The 15,118-nt window shown below is 45.5% G+C and overlaps 2 protein-coding genes across 7 annotated transcripts in view; one reads left to right on the top strand and one right to left on the bottom strand.

The window, feature by feature from the left end:
- The first annotated feature begins 1,871 nt into the window (after window positions 1–1,871).
- On the top strand, window positions 1,872–4,761 carry zgc:114119 (Mediator of RNA polymerase II transcription subunit 30-like). 3 transcript variants are annotated; one of them, XM_031585840.2, is made up of 5 exons: window positions 1,872–2,078; window positions 2,486–2,710; window positions 2,794–2,967; window positions 3,599–3,688; window positions 3,935–4,761. In XM_031585840.2, exons 2-5 carry the CDS (start codon window positions 2,486–2,488, stop codon window positions 4,025–4,027), a joined length of 582 nt encoding a protein of 193 aa, XP_031441700.1. In that variant the 5' UTR covers window positions 1,872–2,078; the 3' UTR covers window positions 4,028–4,761. The 3 variants fall into 3 exon arrangements, with proteins under 3 accessions (XP_031441700.1, XP_031441699.1, XP_012693107.1); XM_031585839.2 differs by having other exon boundaries at window positions 1,874–2,065; XM_012837653.3 differs by having other exon boundaries at window positions 1,875–2,065; window positions 2,794–2,952.
- A 114-nt stretch (window positions 4,762–4,875) lies between these two features.
- Window positions 4,876–15,118, bottom strand: part of ext1c (exostoses (multiple) 1c) — a 50,721-nt gene continuing 40,478 nt past the window's right edge. For all 4 annotated transcript variants that reach the window (XM_031585835.2, XM_031585834.1, XM_012837652.2 and 1 more), the window contains exons 3-12: window positions 12,704–12,797; window positions 10,147–10,254; window positions 9,466–9,585; window positions 8,614–8,746; window positions 8,020–8,138; window positions 7,734–7,829; window positions 7,426–7,512; window positions 7,046–7,206; window positions 6,419–6,590; window positions 4,876–5,601 (exon numbers count right to left, since the gene is read on the bottom strand). In XM_031585835.2, coding sequence (XP_031441695.1) covers window positions 5,416–5,601; window positions 6,419–6,590; window positions 7,046–7,206; window positions 7,426–7,512; window positions 7,734–7,829; window positions 8,020–8,138; window positions 8,614–8,746; window positions 9,466–9,585; window positions 10,147–10,254; window positions 12,704–12,797 — 1,276 coding nt within the window. In that variant the 3' untranslated portion in view covers window positions 4,876–5,415. The remainder of the gene's footprint in view (window positions 5,602–6,418; window positions 6,591–7,045; window positions 7,207–7,425; window positions 7,513–7,733; window positions 7,830–8,019; window positions 8,139–8,613; window positions 8,747–9,465; window positions 9,586–10,146; window positions 10,255–12,703; window positions 12,798–15,118) is intronic.

The following is a 15,118-nucleotide window of genomic DNA, read 5'->3' as shown; positions in this document are numbered from 1 at the left end:
AAGAACATGACAGTACCTGTCAAGTTTCGCTTGCTAAAGGGTAATTATCAGTGTGCTTGATGAGAAAGACAGAGAGAGAGAGCGAGAGAGAAAGAGAGTTTGATCTTGATGCTTGTAGAGTTAACGGAATAAAGAGTAGGAAAGAAAATCAAACCAAAATATACATACATAATAGATAGGCTACCTGGAAATAAGTAAGAAACTTGTTAATGCCGATCCATGGTCTAATGTTATGGCTAAGGCATATCGTTGTTTAGGCATTATTAGGCTAATACCTTAAAATAGCATTGCTGAGCTTGACACTGACATTGAAGGAACCATCAAGTATCTAATTCGTCATTCTTAATTCGTGTTGTCTTCAAAAGCCATGTCAAGGATATTTTTATAAGTGGTTACTAGCTTTATATTTTGTACCTATAAGGTGTCAAAAGGCCCTTTGTTACTTTGATGGATACCTTTACCACCTAGTAGTTAAAAAGATTTCTGATTTCTTTCTCTCCTGCCTGAAGATAAATATGAATTCAGACATGAATTGTTGCATATATTCGTGCAAACAGCGGTGAAAAGTAATAAGGAAAGATATCAAATGCATACATTACATACTTATTTTCCTGATTTAGGCCTCCTTTTAACTTACATGATTTGGAATAAACGTTATGGCATATAGAAGGGTCTTTCCATGAAATTGATGGCTTTTACGTCCTCAAGAAACAATCCATGATATAACAACAGCAAATAAATGTGTAATTTTAAATGTGAGCTTCTGTCACACTTTCAGTGTAATGGTAGCCTTTATTTATCATGGATGTAATTAATGTAATGCCATGCTTTTGCTGTGCTCCTTATTCACAGATTTCTTTCACTATTGTGTTGATGTATCTATATTTGAATCCACGTTCATAGATGGAAGTAGAATGTCATTAAGTGTAATTGAGACACAAAGCAAAGCCTATTGAGATGCAGGTCCCAAAGGAAGGGCAAAAAAATCTTCAATCGAATAATTAGAAATTGAGGTTTTAATATGTTAATGGTTAATATCAAAATAATAAGTCTCCTGGCGTAAGTAAAACAAGTCATAGTAAAAAAAAACTTTTCTTGAAAAGTTGTCGGACCAAATTAATGACAGTAATGGTAATAGGAACTGTCATATTAGACCTGTTACAATTAGTACAATGACAATAATACAACTCCCATCAAGTGTAGAACTACACAGTGTTACTTTGGAGGCAAAACTTCACAGTATTGTTTGGACAAAGATGTACACTGTACACAGTGGAATGTGCCTCCTGACAACCCTGTTATGCTGTTTCCATGCCTTCAACACTTTCACTATTAATACATGGTCATTCAATGCTTACCTGTTACATATGTAGGCTACGTTATATATATTTCATGATTTCTAAAAGTATTTTTTCTCCATAAACATACGATTGCCACCGAAAAATAGCCACTTCTGATCGTCTGATTGAAAACAAAATTAATATATAATCTCTAATGTAAATCTCGGGGTAAAGAGGAACGCATATACAGTATGTACTCCACGTACAGTCTATCACATATTTCCACTTTATTTGTAACACTGCATATGTCAGTAACAGGGTTGACACAATAACCAAATATTTAGAAGCAAACAGTCGTAAAATATTAAATTACACAACCGAACCGAAAAAGGCACCGCTTTCATGGAGTGACCCTGAAAAAGGTCACTAACAACTGCTCTCCATTGCTAACATGGCTTCAAAAAGACTCCTGTACCGAAGGCTACTTCTCGTCAAGTCATCTTGCAAGTCTCCCTCTCAATGTTTACCTGTTGGCATAGTCAACGTTTATTGAGTATGTCGCCCTCTGGTGGAACCTGTGAGCTAGGCGCCTTCAAGGGGAAAGAGGAAATGACATCAGAAACCCACTATACTTTCACCTCTGTTTGAAAACGGTTTTAGCTAACGTTAGATTGTAAGAATATGCCATTTGTTTGTGTACTGTTTTAACACAGGACCTACGTTTGAAAAGAAACTCGCTACATGACGTTTATTCGTTAAGGAAAGACCAACCCCGATTAGGCCTTGTGAGTTACATAAGTGAGCACTTCTGTATTAACGTGAACTTCATTCATTCAACCTGTGTTAGCTAGCTAGCAACTTGCTAATAGCTTGTTCAGAGGCGGCCCATGTTTGCTAATAATAAATAACGTTAGTAGTAGTAATGTAACCACGATATTAAGTCAGGTATTTGATTTCTGTACAGTTAACATAACTCTTCACATCGCTATTAAGCTGTAGCAAATCGTGACATCGTTTACTTCCAGGCGGCTTGTGAAATGTTAGCTAGCTTGCATAAGTAATCGGTTTTCATTGTTGCATTGCATGCAATACAATTAGCCGCCTTTATTTATTAATAGTAACCTATAACAAGCCTTGCGTTCGTAAATTTCCTTGAGATATTAATTTTAGAATTCTAGACTAAGGTATCCCTCATTTGCCGACAGATGTCTACCTCCTTGCCCCAGAAGGGCCCTAGTCTGGCCAGTATGCCCTCCCAGCAACAACCTCACATGCACCCGGGTTCGGGCACTGCTCAACAACCGCCCATGCCTCCTCAAGGTGCATTGCGAGAAATCTCTCCCGTGTATTTGTGTAGAATCGGGCAAGAGACCGTCCAGGACATTGTTAGCCGTACCATGGAGGTCTTCCAGCTGGCAAGAGCCACTCAGGTAAGTTAACAATACCAACAGAGTTGTTTGCAAACGGAGCGTTGGCGTTTGATTTGATGCACGTTCCCTTTCTTCTGACCTAGCTGCCGAACGGAGTGACTCAAAGTCAAGCCGCGTATCAAGATCGCTCTGGCAAACTGCAGGAGCACCTGCGACAGCTTGCCCTGCTGTTCCGCAAGCTGCGCCTGTTGTATGAGCGCTGCGTGGAAATGACTACAGACTTGCAGGAAGCGCCGGGAGAGGTGGGAGTAGCTCGTGTACGTGTACTGAAGAACTTACTGCCTTTGACCCTCATGTTGTGTTTGCGGTTACACTAGTAGTGGTTCCAGTCAGAGTTTTGGTGTGTTTTGTTGTTTACAATTATGTGTAATTTGTAGTTTTTAAGCCTCCTATTAATGTTGTTGTACCACTCAGTTCTATTCATAATAAGGGAAATTAACAAAATATTTTAACATGCATACAACTAGTGCAAACCTAAATCTCATTATCATTAGTATTTTGTGTATTTAACAATCAACAACACACATTTTAAATATGCATACAATACACAGAATACAATCTGTAACTTTAGGTAGGGTGAATGATGTTGTGAATCCTCGTGAGTTTTAAGATGAAAGAAATAATTTTTAGTCGGAAGTTCCAAAGCTGTAATCTTTGACCGGAGTGCAGCATGCGGATCAAGAGTTAAAACTATATCTTTATACTTAACCCAAACTGTCAGCTCTGCTGTGATGATTAAGCATAAATGTCAATCAGCTGATCTGTAGCTCCTTCAACTGTCACTCACTTACCTATATCTCTAGATATCTCACTTATCTATACTGTTCAGTGGTAGTCTGTCCATATTTCTCCAGTGTTTTAAGTGCTAATCTGACCCCTCCGTTTCAGTTAGTGCCGTATGCAGGTGAGGAGGTGGCCGCCGTGCGAGTGGAGCCTTGCAGTCCCGCTGTGAGCCAGGAGAGACGAGAGATGCTGGAGGTTTGCACTTGTTAAGAAATCTCAGTAAATAAGTTTCCTTTCGAGATGCACATTTAAAAAAAAAAAAAAACTGTTACACGACTAGGAAGGGTGCACAGATTTAAAAAGTTTTTTTTTTTTTTTCTGTGTTCATTTAATAGGAGTGAATTGTACTCATGAGGTACATGGCTGTGATGATTTCTATGTCTTTCGATAGGAATACTCAGGCCAGCCTCTAACTCTCTGTGTTCTGTTTACCGCTTCCAGAAGGTGAAGCAGAAGAACCAGGAGATGAAGGTTCTGATGGACCAGCTGAGGAACCTCTTGTGGGACGTCAACGCCATGCTGACACTCCGTTGATCCCGTCCACTCGGTCTGGCTCCCGTGATCCGTCCATTCCATTTGGGGACGCGCAGTCCGTCCCCACGTCCCTGTACTCTCCGGTTCAAAACGTTTGGTGCTCCTCTAGCAGCCTACAGACACTACAACACATAATCTGATGCACTACGGGGCGGTTTTTATCTCTGGTTTTCGTTTCTTTATTCACGTGTGTGACGTGTAACCTTGCCTGTGTTTTCGTTTTTTTTTTGCTTTTTAATTAAGGAGAACTCTCGGTGTGCACATGTTCACCTTCCAGTCACCCTCAAGTTCTGAATATGGAGTATAATCCACCTTATTAAGTGAACACATTACCGGAATTTGTTCCAAAGAAGTCAAGCCTTAAATGACGCAGAGGAGATCTTATTGGATCCAAATGGATCCTGGTTGGCAAGGCATGATTGGTCTTCCTGCATGTTCAATATGGCAGCTATGTTCTCAGGTGCCTATTAAATTAAAGTGTGTGTGTGTGTGTGTGTGTGTGTGTGTGTGTGTGTGTGTGTGTGTGTGTGAGAGAGAGAGAGCGAGCGAGCTAACAAGAGTTTACGACTACATTATTGGCATAAGTTGATAAAGTCTTTACAACATTTTTGTTTGCCTTGAGGATAAAAATAGTCAGACTACAAAATGTTTTGTACAATAAGAACTGAGTGAACAGAAACTGAACAATTAAACTTTTTTTTCTACTTTTTTACTAAATAAACTGTAGAACAGTTCTCTCAGTACTTAATATTGCTTTGTGTGTTTGCAAATATACAGATATTTATTGGGTGATGATGCAAAATAACCCAAACTTCAAATCATCAAAAGTAAAGAGACGGCAACCCAGGTGAGATGACAAAGATGCACTTAGGAAATGTTTTATTGGTCTTTGCAGTTACAACCACCTCAGGTGAAATCGGCTTTACGGATCCACTTTCATCTCCCTCATTCTTTTGAGTTTGTTGCACCAGTCCATATGGTGTCTGTGTGGAAAAACTCGCACCATTGTTTTTTTCTTCTTCTTCAGTTCAAAGCAGCAGCAGCAGGATTGATAAGGGCATTCACAGCCCGGCACGATTCCCCCGCCCTCAGTTCTGTCTGTCAAGCGTAGAGAACCAATGCACTGCACGAAAGAGAAAGAGGGTGACCCCGCCCCCTCTCCTCTCCTCCAATCCTGTGCCTTCACAGACTCCTGTGGGGGTGGTCCCTCCACCAAAGGCAGTTCTGGTCCCCTGATTGGTCCCGATCCAGCGGAGGGGGACTTTTCTCCTCCACCTGCACTTTTCTGTACCTCGGGCTTCTCTCGTCTCTTACCTGTCTGCCCACCCACCAGTCTGTCTGTCTTTACTGTCTGTCTGTCCTTCAATCAGTCAGTCTAGTCGTCCATCTCAGGCACGTTCCAGGTCTTTGTACTTCTTGCGCAGGACGGACACGTGGTCCTTGAAAAGCACGGGGTCCAGGCGGAACTGCGAGTGCACCAGAGGCATGTAGCCGAACCAGCTGGCGAACGTGTTCACGCACTCCTGTCTCTGGGTAAAGTGCTCTGGGTTTGCCCACGGGGCCATCTTCGTCCCCTGAGAGAAACGAGAGAAAGACGAAAGCCAGGAGATCAGAAAACGCCCTTCAAGTGTCACTGCTCTTACAAATTCAGCACAATGTGATGCCTCCAAACATATCACAGTAACCCAAGTTATACACAAGACAAATGAATGAATGATCACTCTAAATCTAAACACAGACAAACATGAATGGAACTAGAACAACAGACAAGTGTGCTTTTCAAAGTACTGAGTTGATGTGGTGTTAAAGCAGCAAAAAGTAGTTCTGTTCCAAAACTAGCAAGCTAACTACCTAAAACACATGCAGAGACCTTGCAAACACCACCAACAGCCCAGTTGGCACTGATGGAATCTTGCCAAACACACTAACTTGTGTCTTTTGGCAGTATAGCTGGCAATGTCATGCAGTGAAAGCTTTTACATTTTTGCAGGGTGTACAAGCCCGGAACACAGAACTACATAGTGCATATCCTGGATGTCTAATGGGAAAGACACAGGTGACCACATGACCATATGCTACGAATTGCTATGCTATGCTATGAATTTCAGGATGGTACCAAAACTAGTTGCCTATAAAACAAAACCTCAAAAAGTGTCAAATTGTTACATAGTGTTGCGTTAATACCCCATGAGCACACACACTGATAAAATGTATAGCTAGACAATAATGTATATCATTCTGGATACACATCATTTAAATGCTATGCCAAGCCATGCCGTAATCCCTTGCCCAAAGGCTGAAGGTATCAGATAGTCTGCTCTGTGGCAGACAGGCACCAGCTCAAGTCACGTGGCGGGCAGCATGATGCTATCTATCGGCACTGGCTCTCACCTGCGGACTTGGCAGCTCTTTGTACTGCTTCCTCTGGGCCACTTTAATGGGCGGAAGGTGAGTGACAGATGAGACCAGGAAGTTCATGAGGATGTCCTCGCAGTTGGAGGTGCGGTCGACGAGCGCTCGAAGCGAGTGAGGCAGGTAATGGGAGAACAGGTGATTGTAATACCTGATATAAGGAGAGAGAGAGAGATAGAGGAAGATGGACACTGATTTTAAATGACTAGCAAAGAGGAATGGAGCTGAGATAGCAGTTGTAATATTGCAGTTATAAAAGTGAGCGGTTATAAGGTAATCAGCCAACTGGATCAAAATGCAATTTAAGTCATTGTGTTTGCTTTTTGGTATAGCTTACAGTGAACCTATATTGTTATCTAGAGTACAGCAATAAACCAATTTGTGGATTTATCTGTGGTCAGTAGGATATTTGCATTGTGGTCAGAATATTATGAAATCACATTAACAGCTTGACTTCTGTGTATGTGTGAGGGCTCACTAGCCTTCATTGTAATTGAAAAGTGGCCCAAAGTAGGCATTAGGATAAAGGCATTACCTGTGATAGAAGGCATTACCTGTGAGAGTAGGCATTAGGATAGAGGCATCACCTGTGATAGAAGGCATTACCTGTGATAGAAGGCAGCTCCCGTCAGGACGATGGAGTACTCATTGGTCCATTTGGAGGTGTAGCCCCAAATCTGCTTCACCGGATCCCAGAAGTGGCTCCTGGGAGGGTATCCCACAATCCTCTCTGGGAAACTGCGCCAGACATGGAAAGCGAAGTTAACCTGCAAAGAGAAAACAAAAAAAATGGGACCAGTTGTTTTAACTGGTATCTCTAAATGAATCCATTTAATTAAAAGGGAACAGTAGTTTGTTTTCAATCATCACTGTTTAAATGGTTACTGTATTAAGCCCATGTGATAATTCGAAGTAATAAATGAATCATTATAAATGAAGTAAGAAGTAAGTTAAGTAATAAATTAAGTGTATTTCAGATGCCTGACCTCGCTCGTGAGCAGCACCGTATCCTCATCCAGACTAAGCACCGCCTCTGTCTCTATGGCAGCCTGTGGCAGGAAGCGGCTAGTCGTCTGGAGGGGTTGAAATAAGGACACGCAGAGAGAGAGAGAAAGAGAAAGGATGAAGGAAAGACAGATGGAGGAATGTTATTGGTGATGGCGAGGACAAAAAAAAAAAGATGGTGCTGAATATTACAGTCGTGGCTCGGTGTGCCTTAAATGTCAGGATGAAAGAAGCCGCGGTGGAGCGCTAATGCTCCACTGCCGTGGGCAGGCAGGGGGGGCAGGCTCACCTTCTTTCTGCCGTCTGTGACGATGAGGGGCACAGGCATGGGAGGCCATTTGCTTCGATGTGGAGGCGGCTTCTCACTGTTCCATATAATGATTATCTAAGAGCATATGGGAGAGAGAGAGAGTGAGAGACAGAAAGAGAGAGAGAGACAGACAAAGAAGCACTTGAAAGGTGACTCCAGAAAAAAAACGCTCTGCATACTGAGTATCTGAATTAAACTGTTCGTAACCTTCTTCTGTCAGCACACAGCTTTATACTGAGCTAATCGCTTTGGCAGTGAGCAGTACCTGAGAGCAGTATTTGGATCTGGACACCACCTGCAGCAGCTTCATGATGGGCTGGGACTGAGAGACCAGCGGGGAGGTGGCGTGGATGACAGCGGTGAACTCCTGACCAGGACTGAGCCCTGAGAGAGAGACAGAGACAGAGACATGAGAAAGAAAGAGGAAAGGGGGAGGTGAGGTGAAGTGAAGGAGGGGATGAAAGAGAAGAAAAAAGGGAGAAGGGAAAGGAATACAAGAGAAAAAAAGAAGGATGGAGGGAGAGAGAAAGGAGTGTGAGAGAATGAGTGAGGCAGGCAGGAGAAAGAGAACAAGGTTTTTTGTTTTTTTCACTAGATGGCGTTTCAGTCATTGTCATGCCCATCAGACTAAAGGGCTCGGCAATTCCTCCTGCAGCATGCAGCGCTACTCTCCGCCGGTGTAATTAGCACACATCACCCATCCGCTTCACTGGCCTAGCATCCTCACACCGCTAGCATGAGTCACCCAAGGGGGTGAGTGTCTGAGTGCAGATGAGTCATTGGCTCAAGGATCTCTAGGGGGCCCTGACAAGGATGGGGGATATAGATGGCCTGCGGGGTAGTGGTGCAGGGACGTTACCTAGGTTCAGGTAGTAGAAGGGGTAGTGGGCCAGGTGGGTCGAGTACTCCGGCAGAACCAGCAGGCCTCCAGGCAAAGAGTTCCACATTAACTTATTCCTGGAGATGTGGGAGAACACGCGGTCCTTGATGATCTGAGAGAAAGAGAGAGAAAGAGAGAGAAAGTGAGCGAGTGCGCTTTTCTCAAACTAGAACACTGACCAACCTTTAAGACCCATGTCTGTCTTATTAAATCAGTAGGTTCCTTTGATGCCGTCCAAAATGTTCCACCCTGTCCAAGTCTGCTTCTGAGGTACAGTACTCAACACTTGCCTATTGTGGCCAGTAGGTGTCAGTATTGGTCCTTATTGAAGAGAAGATCCATGTTATGTTTAGCAATTAACCTGGGGGCATTCATCTGAGTGAGGGCTAATGCCGTTTGGCTTTCCTAGCATCCCAAACAATGACTGCCTAAAACCCCATGAGGAGCCAGGACCTGTCGACCAGTCAGGCTGTCAAGCTGAACACACACACACACACACACACACACACACACACACACACACACACACACACACACACACACACACACACACACACGCACCCACACACACACACACACACACACACACACACACACACACACACACACACACACACACACACACTGCAGCATCCGGGGCAGGTGAGTTAAGACACACTGGAACAGTGGGAGCAGCTGAGTCGAGTCAAGCCACAGGCACAGACTCATCCGAGCACACACACACAAACACACACACACACACACACACACACACACACACACACACACACACACACACACACTGTAGCAACAAGAGCAGGTGAGCCAAGTCAAACACACACACACACGTACCTCCAGGGTGGTAAGCACAATTTTGTCAACGGTGGAGAAGTAGGCCTCCCACAGCATCTGTGTGCGCTGCCTCATGGCCAGGACCCGCTCAATGACCACCGCCCGCACCGTGGAGGGCACCTGGGAGAGAGAGAGAGAGGGAGAGAGAGAGAGAGAGAGAGAGAGACGGAGAGCGGGAGAGAAAGACGTCACGAAAGACAAATGGGTGAGGAAACAGGGCTGAAATAAAAAAGGTTATACAACCCAGTTTCTGTCTGGATAGAGTACATTGGTATACGTTGTTTAAACAGAGCTTGAGACACAGTCTTACTTAAAAATGTAAGGCGCCATGGAAATGTCATGCCGGCAGGCTGATTGACACAAAGAGCCACATTATTAGTCTGGGGCAGTCCGTAATTGGATATGGAATCTGCTTTGCTCCCCAGCAGTAGTGGATCACTATCTCGCCCATTCCATTAAGTCGCAGAGCCAAGTGAGATAACCACCAAAAAGTCTCCATTCAAGTCTTGATGTCTTATGTGCACTCTCATTCCCTTTCTTTATCAAACATTCCCTTTTAAAAACAAACAAACCAAATAGAAAAAAGGCAAAAAAAAACTAAACATCATTTCCCATCACCCCTCCCTCTGATCACCATGGCTACAATGAGTGGACACAGGTAGGTGCGTGGTGCCTTGTTACCTGTAGCAACAGCCTCTCATCTCCCTCAATGACCGCCTGATTCCACTGGATGACCTCGGAGAAGGGCAGTTCCCATCCATTACTGAGCAGCACTGGAATACACGCAGCCTGTGGGCACACGAGAGATAGCCAGTCAGACAGAGAGACAGACACAGATAGATAAAACACACAGATAGACATCGAGAGGAGAGTGAGAGGGATGGTGAGGAGACGAGAAAAAAGGGAACTCGAGTGGGTAAGTGGGTGAAAGCGAGAGACAGAATAAGATGAAAGAGTCAGAATCGGTTAGCATCTCCAAGGAGTTTCTTTTAGCTGCCGCTGAAATATAGATGTTACATTGATGTTTCCAGAACTCTCCTCTTGAGTAAATAGAATATGCTAAATGGGGGGGGGGGGGTTGGAATCGGACTGTGTGCGTCTGAGTGTATATAGGCTTGTGTGTGTGAGAAAGTCTGTGAGTGTGTGTGTGTGTGCGTGTGCGTGTGCGTGTGCGTGTGTGTGTGTGTGTGTGTGTGTGTATATGACTGAGTGAGTTCTCCCTGGGGATAGCTGCTCGAGTGAGGGCCACTCACTCTGCACACTCCCACAGGGTTGAGCTCAGAGGCTGTCACACATACACAGACCCCAGTCCGCTAATTACACATCCAGAGCCAGCATATAGAGGCAACCAGGGATGACCGGAGAGAGAAAGAGAGAGACAGAGAGACAGAGAGAAAGAGAGAGAGAGAGATGAAGAGGGGTGAGGGGATGATTTATTGAAGTGGAGTTTGATGTTTACGCTGCTACCCCCCCCCCACACACACACACTCTCACACACACACACACACACACACACCACACCACTCACACCCATACTTGTTTATAGTCAGGTTTTTGATGTTGTTCTACATTCTCTTATTTTAAGATTCCTTGTTCGTCTCAGAGCAGCTTTAAGTGTCTGTTTCTTCTCTTTTTTTATCTCCTCCCCACACTCCCCCAATTTTTTTATAATTAAATCACAAGAGAATACAGCACAACTACAGCCGGAGATCAAACGCTCTACCCCTCCAGTGATCCGTGTCTGCTCTTTCAACCAAGCCCTTTTTGAAGGGCACGCTGGCAGACTACCAGGCTTGGCCCGCGGGTTATGCTGGGGTAACTGCCACTGCTCGGGCCTCCAAAGCTCACACCCAGCCTGGGGCTCGCCTGAGCTCCCTCTTCCGGAGATGGGAGTTAGAGAGTGGGTTGACTCCCAGTGCTTTGCCCCCTGAGTCTGCCACCAACTTCCCCTCACTGATGTGTTTGTGCATGCGTGTGTGTGTGTGTGTGTGTGTGTGTGTGTGTGTGTGTGTGTGTGTGTGTGTGTGGGTTGTTTACTAAGAAGGGAGAAGCAACAAGGGGCCTTCACCATGGTGCTTCTAAGCAACACTGAGGGGTGGGTGGGTTCAGTGGATGTCCCGGAAGTTTCCACTCGTAATTGCCAGTTCTTTTGTGAGTTTGGCTGACATGAAAGACACGAGAAAAAAATATAGAGGGAAAAAAAAATAAAACACAGTGAGTGAGGGCCGGACTAAGGAAGAAAAAAAAAACACAAGGGACAGAAAAAGAAGAGTGCTGAGAATAGAGAAGAGAGGGACAGAGAGAGCGAGGGTGGAAAGCGAGAGAGTTAAACGGCAGAAGGAGGAGGTGGAAAGAGGGAGGGAGGGAGGGATGGAGGGAGAGGCAACAGGCTGCAAGAGCGGCCCAAAGCTTCTCTGTGTGTGTGTGTGTGTGTGTGTGTGTGTGTGTGTGTGTGTGTGTGTGTGTGTGTGCGGCTTTGCCCATTCAGCACACATCAGCAGCAGCAGCCCACTTCTCAGACGCTACTCGCTTCCGGCCACCATGAACGCCCACACACACACATGTACACGCTCACCAACCTTCACACGGTCCAGTCCTTCTCTCTCACACACACACATGTACACGCTCACCAACCTACACACAGTCCAGTCCTTCTCTCTCTCACACACACTTTTTTCTCTCTCTCACTCACTCACTCACTCACTATCACCTAATCCCTCTGTCTGTCTCTGGGCTTCTCTCACACACCCACACACACACACACACACACTCCCCTCCTCTCACTTGTCTTTCTTAATCGCTTTTTCTTTCTTTTTTTCTTTCTATCACTCTCTCCCAGTCTCTGACAGACAGACACACACACACACACACACACACACACATAGGCGTTATTGACAGCCAGCGGTCTGCATTTCAATGAGTTCTCACTTTCTGTGAGCTGACGTGTGTCTGAGCAAAGGACAAACCGTCAGCCCTCCAGGGGTTAGGCCCACTTTACACTTATGGATTATGAAGTGTGTGTGTGTGAGTATGTGTGTGTGTGTGTGTGTGTGTGTGTGTGTGTGTGTGTGTGTGTGTGTGTGTGTGAGTGTGTGTACATGTGCATATACATGTGCTTAAGAGAGAGAGTGTACGAATGCGTACACACACCTGCGTATAAGTGTGAGTGTGTGCGTAGCGTGACACTCCGTGAGCGATCGCGAGGGAGTGACGGTGTGAGCTGTGTGAGGGGCTTCACCTGCAGAGACTCCAGGAAGCGAAATGATCCCAGCCGCCGGCCTCGAGGAACCAGACAGAACGTGGAGTTGTGGAGCAGCTCCTGGTAGTCAAACCTGTCAGGGAAGAACAGAGAGAGAGAGAGAGAGAGGGAAACAAAGACAAAGATTGAGTAGAGGAAGAAAAACTAGGAGCATTATTCACTGCCAAGAAAGACCAAGGCTCTGGGGGGGGGGGGGGGCTCGCTGAGGGCTGTTTCGATTCCACTCCATCCTACCCTTGTTCCTCAAGCTGTTGTCCCTGGCAACCCATTTCACCATTTCTAAGAATACGCAGAGGAAACTGGATCTGCCACCTTTGTGCCGATGCCATGATTGAACAGAGAGTTTGTGTGTGTGTGTGTGTGTGTGTGTGTGTGTGTGTGTGTGTGTGTGTGTGTGTGCTTTGTGCAAACTCCCCTACTGCTGCTGTGAGACTCCAGTGGTGTCAGGAGAGTGTGTAAAATGTCCCGTGATCGTTGTGTAACCTTGGTTTTTGATTTCACATCATCTTGGGAGAAAGGGGGGGGGGGACATTCCACCTATTGTTGTACCTGTTGCCCCAAGTGACAAGTGTGCATCAAAACTGAACACGTACATTTTATGACAGACCTGCTAGACCAGACAAACACTTCTCTCAACTGTCACCAGGGCCTTAGCCACGGGATTGTAAGGCTTATATGTGTGGCTGTGTATGTTTGTGTCTGTGTTGGGTCTGTGTAGGTGTTTCTTTAACTGGCCTGAATGTGTGTGTGTGTGCCTCAGTTTGCGTGTGTGCGTGTGTCTCCTTCTTTAATTGTAACTCGGTCTGTGTGTGTTTGTGTCTCAGTTTGCGTGTGCTTGTGTGTGTGTCTGCTTGTGTGCCTCTGCTTCTTTAATTGCTTCTTTAACTGCGTGTGTGTGTGTGTGTGTGTGTGTGTGTGTGTGTGTGTGTGATCTGGCCCACTGGACTGTGCTGCTGAGCTGGACTTTGTCATTTGGTGTTTTCCCTGCAGCCCTGCTACTGTACCCCCTCATTTTGTTCTGGTTTTAACTTGGCCTGGGAGCATGTTTGTGTATGGGAGTAGTTGTGTGCATGCGTGTGTGCTTGTGTGTGTGTGTGTGTGTGTGTGTGTGTGTGTGTGTGTGTGTGTGTGTGTGTGTGTGTGTGTGTGTGTCTGTGTGTGTGTGTGAGAGTAACTTGGCATGGGAGCATGTTTGTGTATGGGAGTAGTTGTGCACATGCCTGTACGTCTTTTTTTGACCGTGTATGTTTTTTCCTGTATGTGTTTGCGTTGTACGTTGTGTGTGTGTGTGTGTGTGTGTGTGTGTGTGTATGTGTGTGTGTATGCATGCAGGGAACATCTACACACACCGTTTCCCCCTTGAAAGAGCCTTATGTTCTCCAGCCATTTTGCCAGACTGTTTTGTGGCGTCTTGCTCCTTCTAGAAAGTTCCTACAAGAGGCGCAAACATTCCCCCAAATGAAAGCGCCTCTATCTCAAGGCTGGCATGCGTCGTGTTTAGCCACTCGAGGGGTGTGAGAGTAAACAAGCTGTGCATCCATCTTTCCCTTCCCTCTCCCTCATCTCCTCAGGGACCTGCGCAGCAGTTAGAGTGCCTTCATAAGCAGGCCTTTGTATGTGACCTTTGCGGATGCCGCGCACGGCCCAAAGTTGTGCTGTGATGGTATGCACTGATTGACAGGTACAAGCATTTTTTTGGGGGGCCAGCCAGAGATAAACAAACAAACAGACAAATAAATAAATACAGATCCAAAAAGCATTCTGAAGCAACTAGCTCAGAGGTTATAAAATGTCGGCACTGTCCTCGATCAATGCACATTTGCTTTGCCACTGGTTACATAACGCATCAAGTGTTGTTATGAAAGCTTTCTGCGGGGCCATTGATAAACTGAAACGGGCGAGACCTTACCCATCAGCAGCTAACTGCACAGGTCTGTAGGTTGCTCTCATGCTATATTTACACACTTAACTCCATTACAAACACAACAAAACACACATAATACATTCCCTCCCCACATGGGGACGATAGAAGCACTTCACGTAAACGCACTAAATGTAAATATAATGTGTTCGGTTAGTCATCTCCTGCGTGACACCTCCGTGCCTCTCTAGTGCGCTGGTATGGTGCTGACGCATGAACGTTACTGAGGCGCCCATAAGGATGCTCTCCGGAGCTTGTGCTCTTGAGTGTCAGCTGGTTAAGACTTTGATCTTGCTCTCAAATGGGCTAAATGAGCTTGAGGAGGTCTGGCTCCAAACGTCTTTTCTGCTTACTATAGTGATGTTTACCGAGGGCAAGAGCTGGAGCCTGACTGACTGCTTTTTGAAGAGCACTTGACTGCGTGTGTGTGCGCGTGTGCGTGTGTGTGTGTGTGTGTGTGTGTGTGTGTGTGT

Source organism: Clupea harengus, chromosome 19 (genome assembly GCF_900700415.2).
Source record: "Clupea harengus chromosome 19, Ch_v2.0.2, whole genome shotgun sequence".
NCBI classification, from domain to species: domain Eukaryota; kingdom Metazoa; phylum Chordata; class Actinopteri; order Clupeiformes; family Clupeidae; genus Clupea; species Clupea harengus.
This window is presented reverse-complemented; position numbering and strand designations above follow the sequence as displayed.

Excerpts from the sequence above, each read along its gene's own strand:
- zgc:114119 (XM_031585840.2), top strand. The coding sequence starts at position 2,486 with ATGTCTACCTCCTTGCCCCAGAAGGGCCCTAGTCTGGCCAGTATGCCC. Across the intron at positions 2,968-3,598 it reads GAGAGGTGGGAGTAGCTCGT|TTAGTGCCGTATGCAGGTGA; the intron begins GTACGTGTACTG and ends CCTCCGTTTCAG. Across the intron at positions 3,689-3,934 it reads AGAGACGAGAGATGCTGGAG|AAGGTGAAGCAGAAGAACCA; the intron begins GTTTGCACTTGT and ends TACCGCTTCCAG.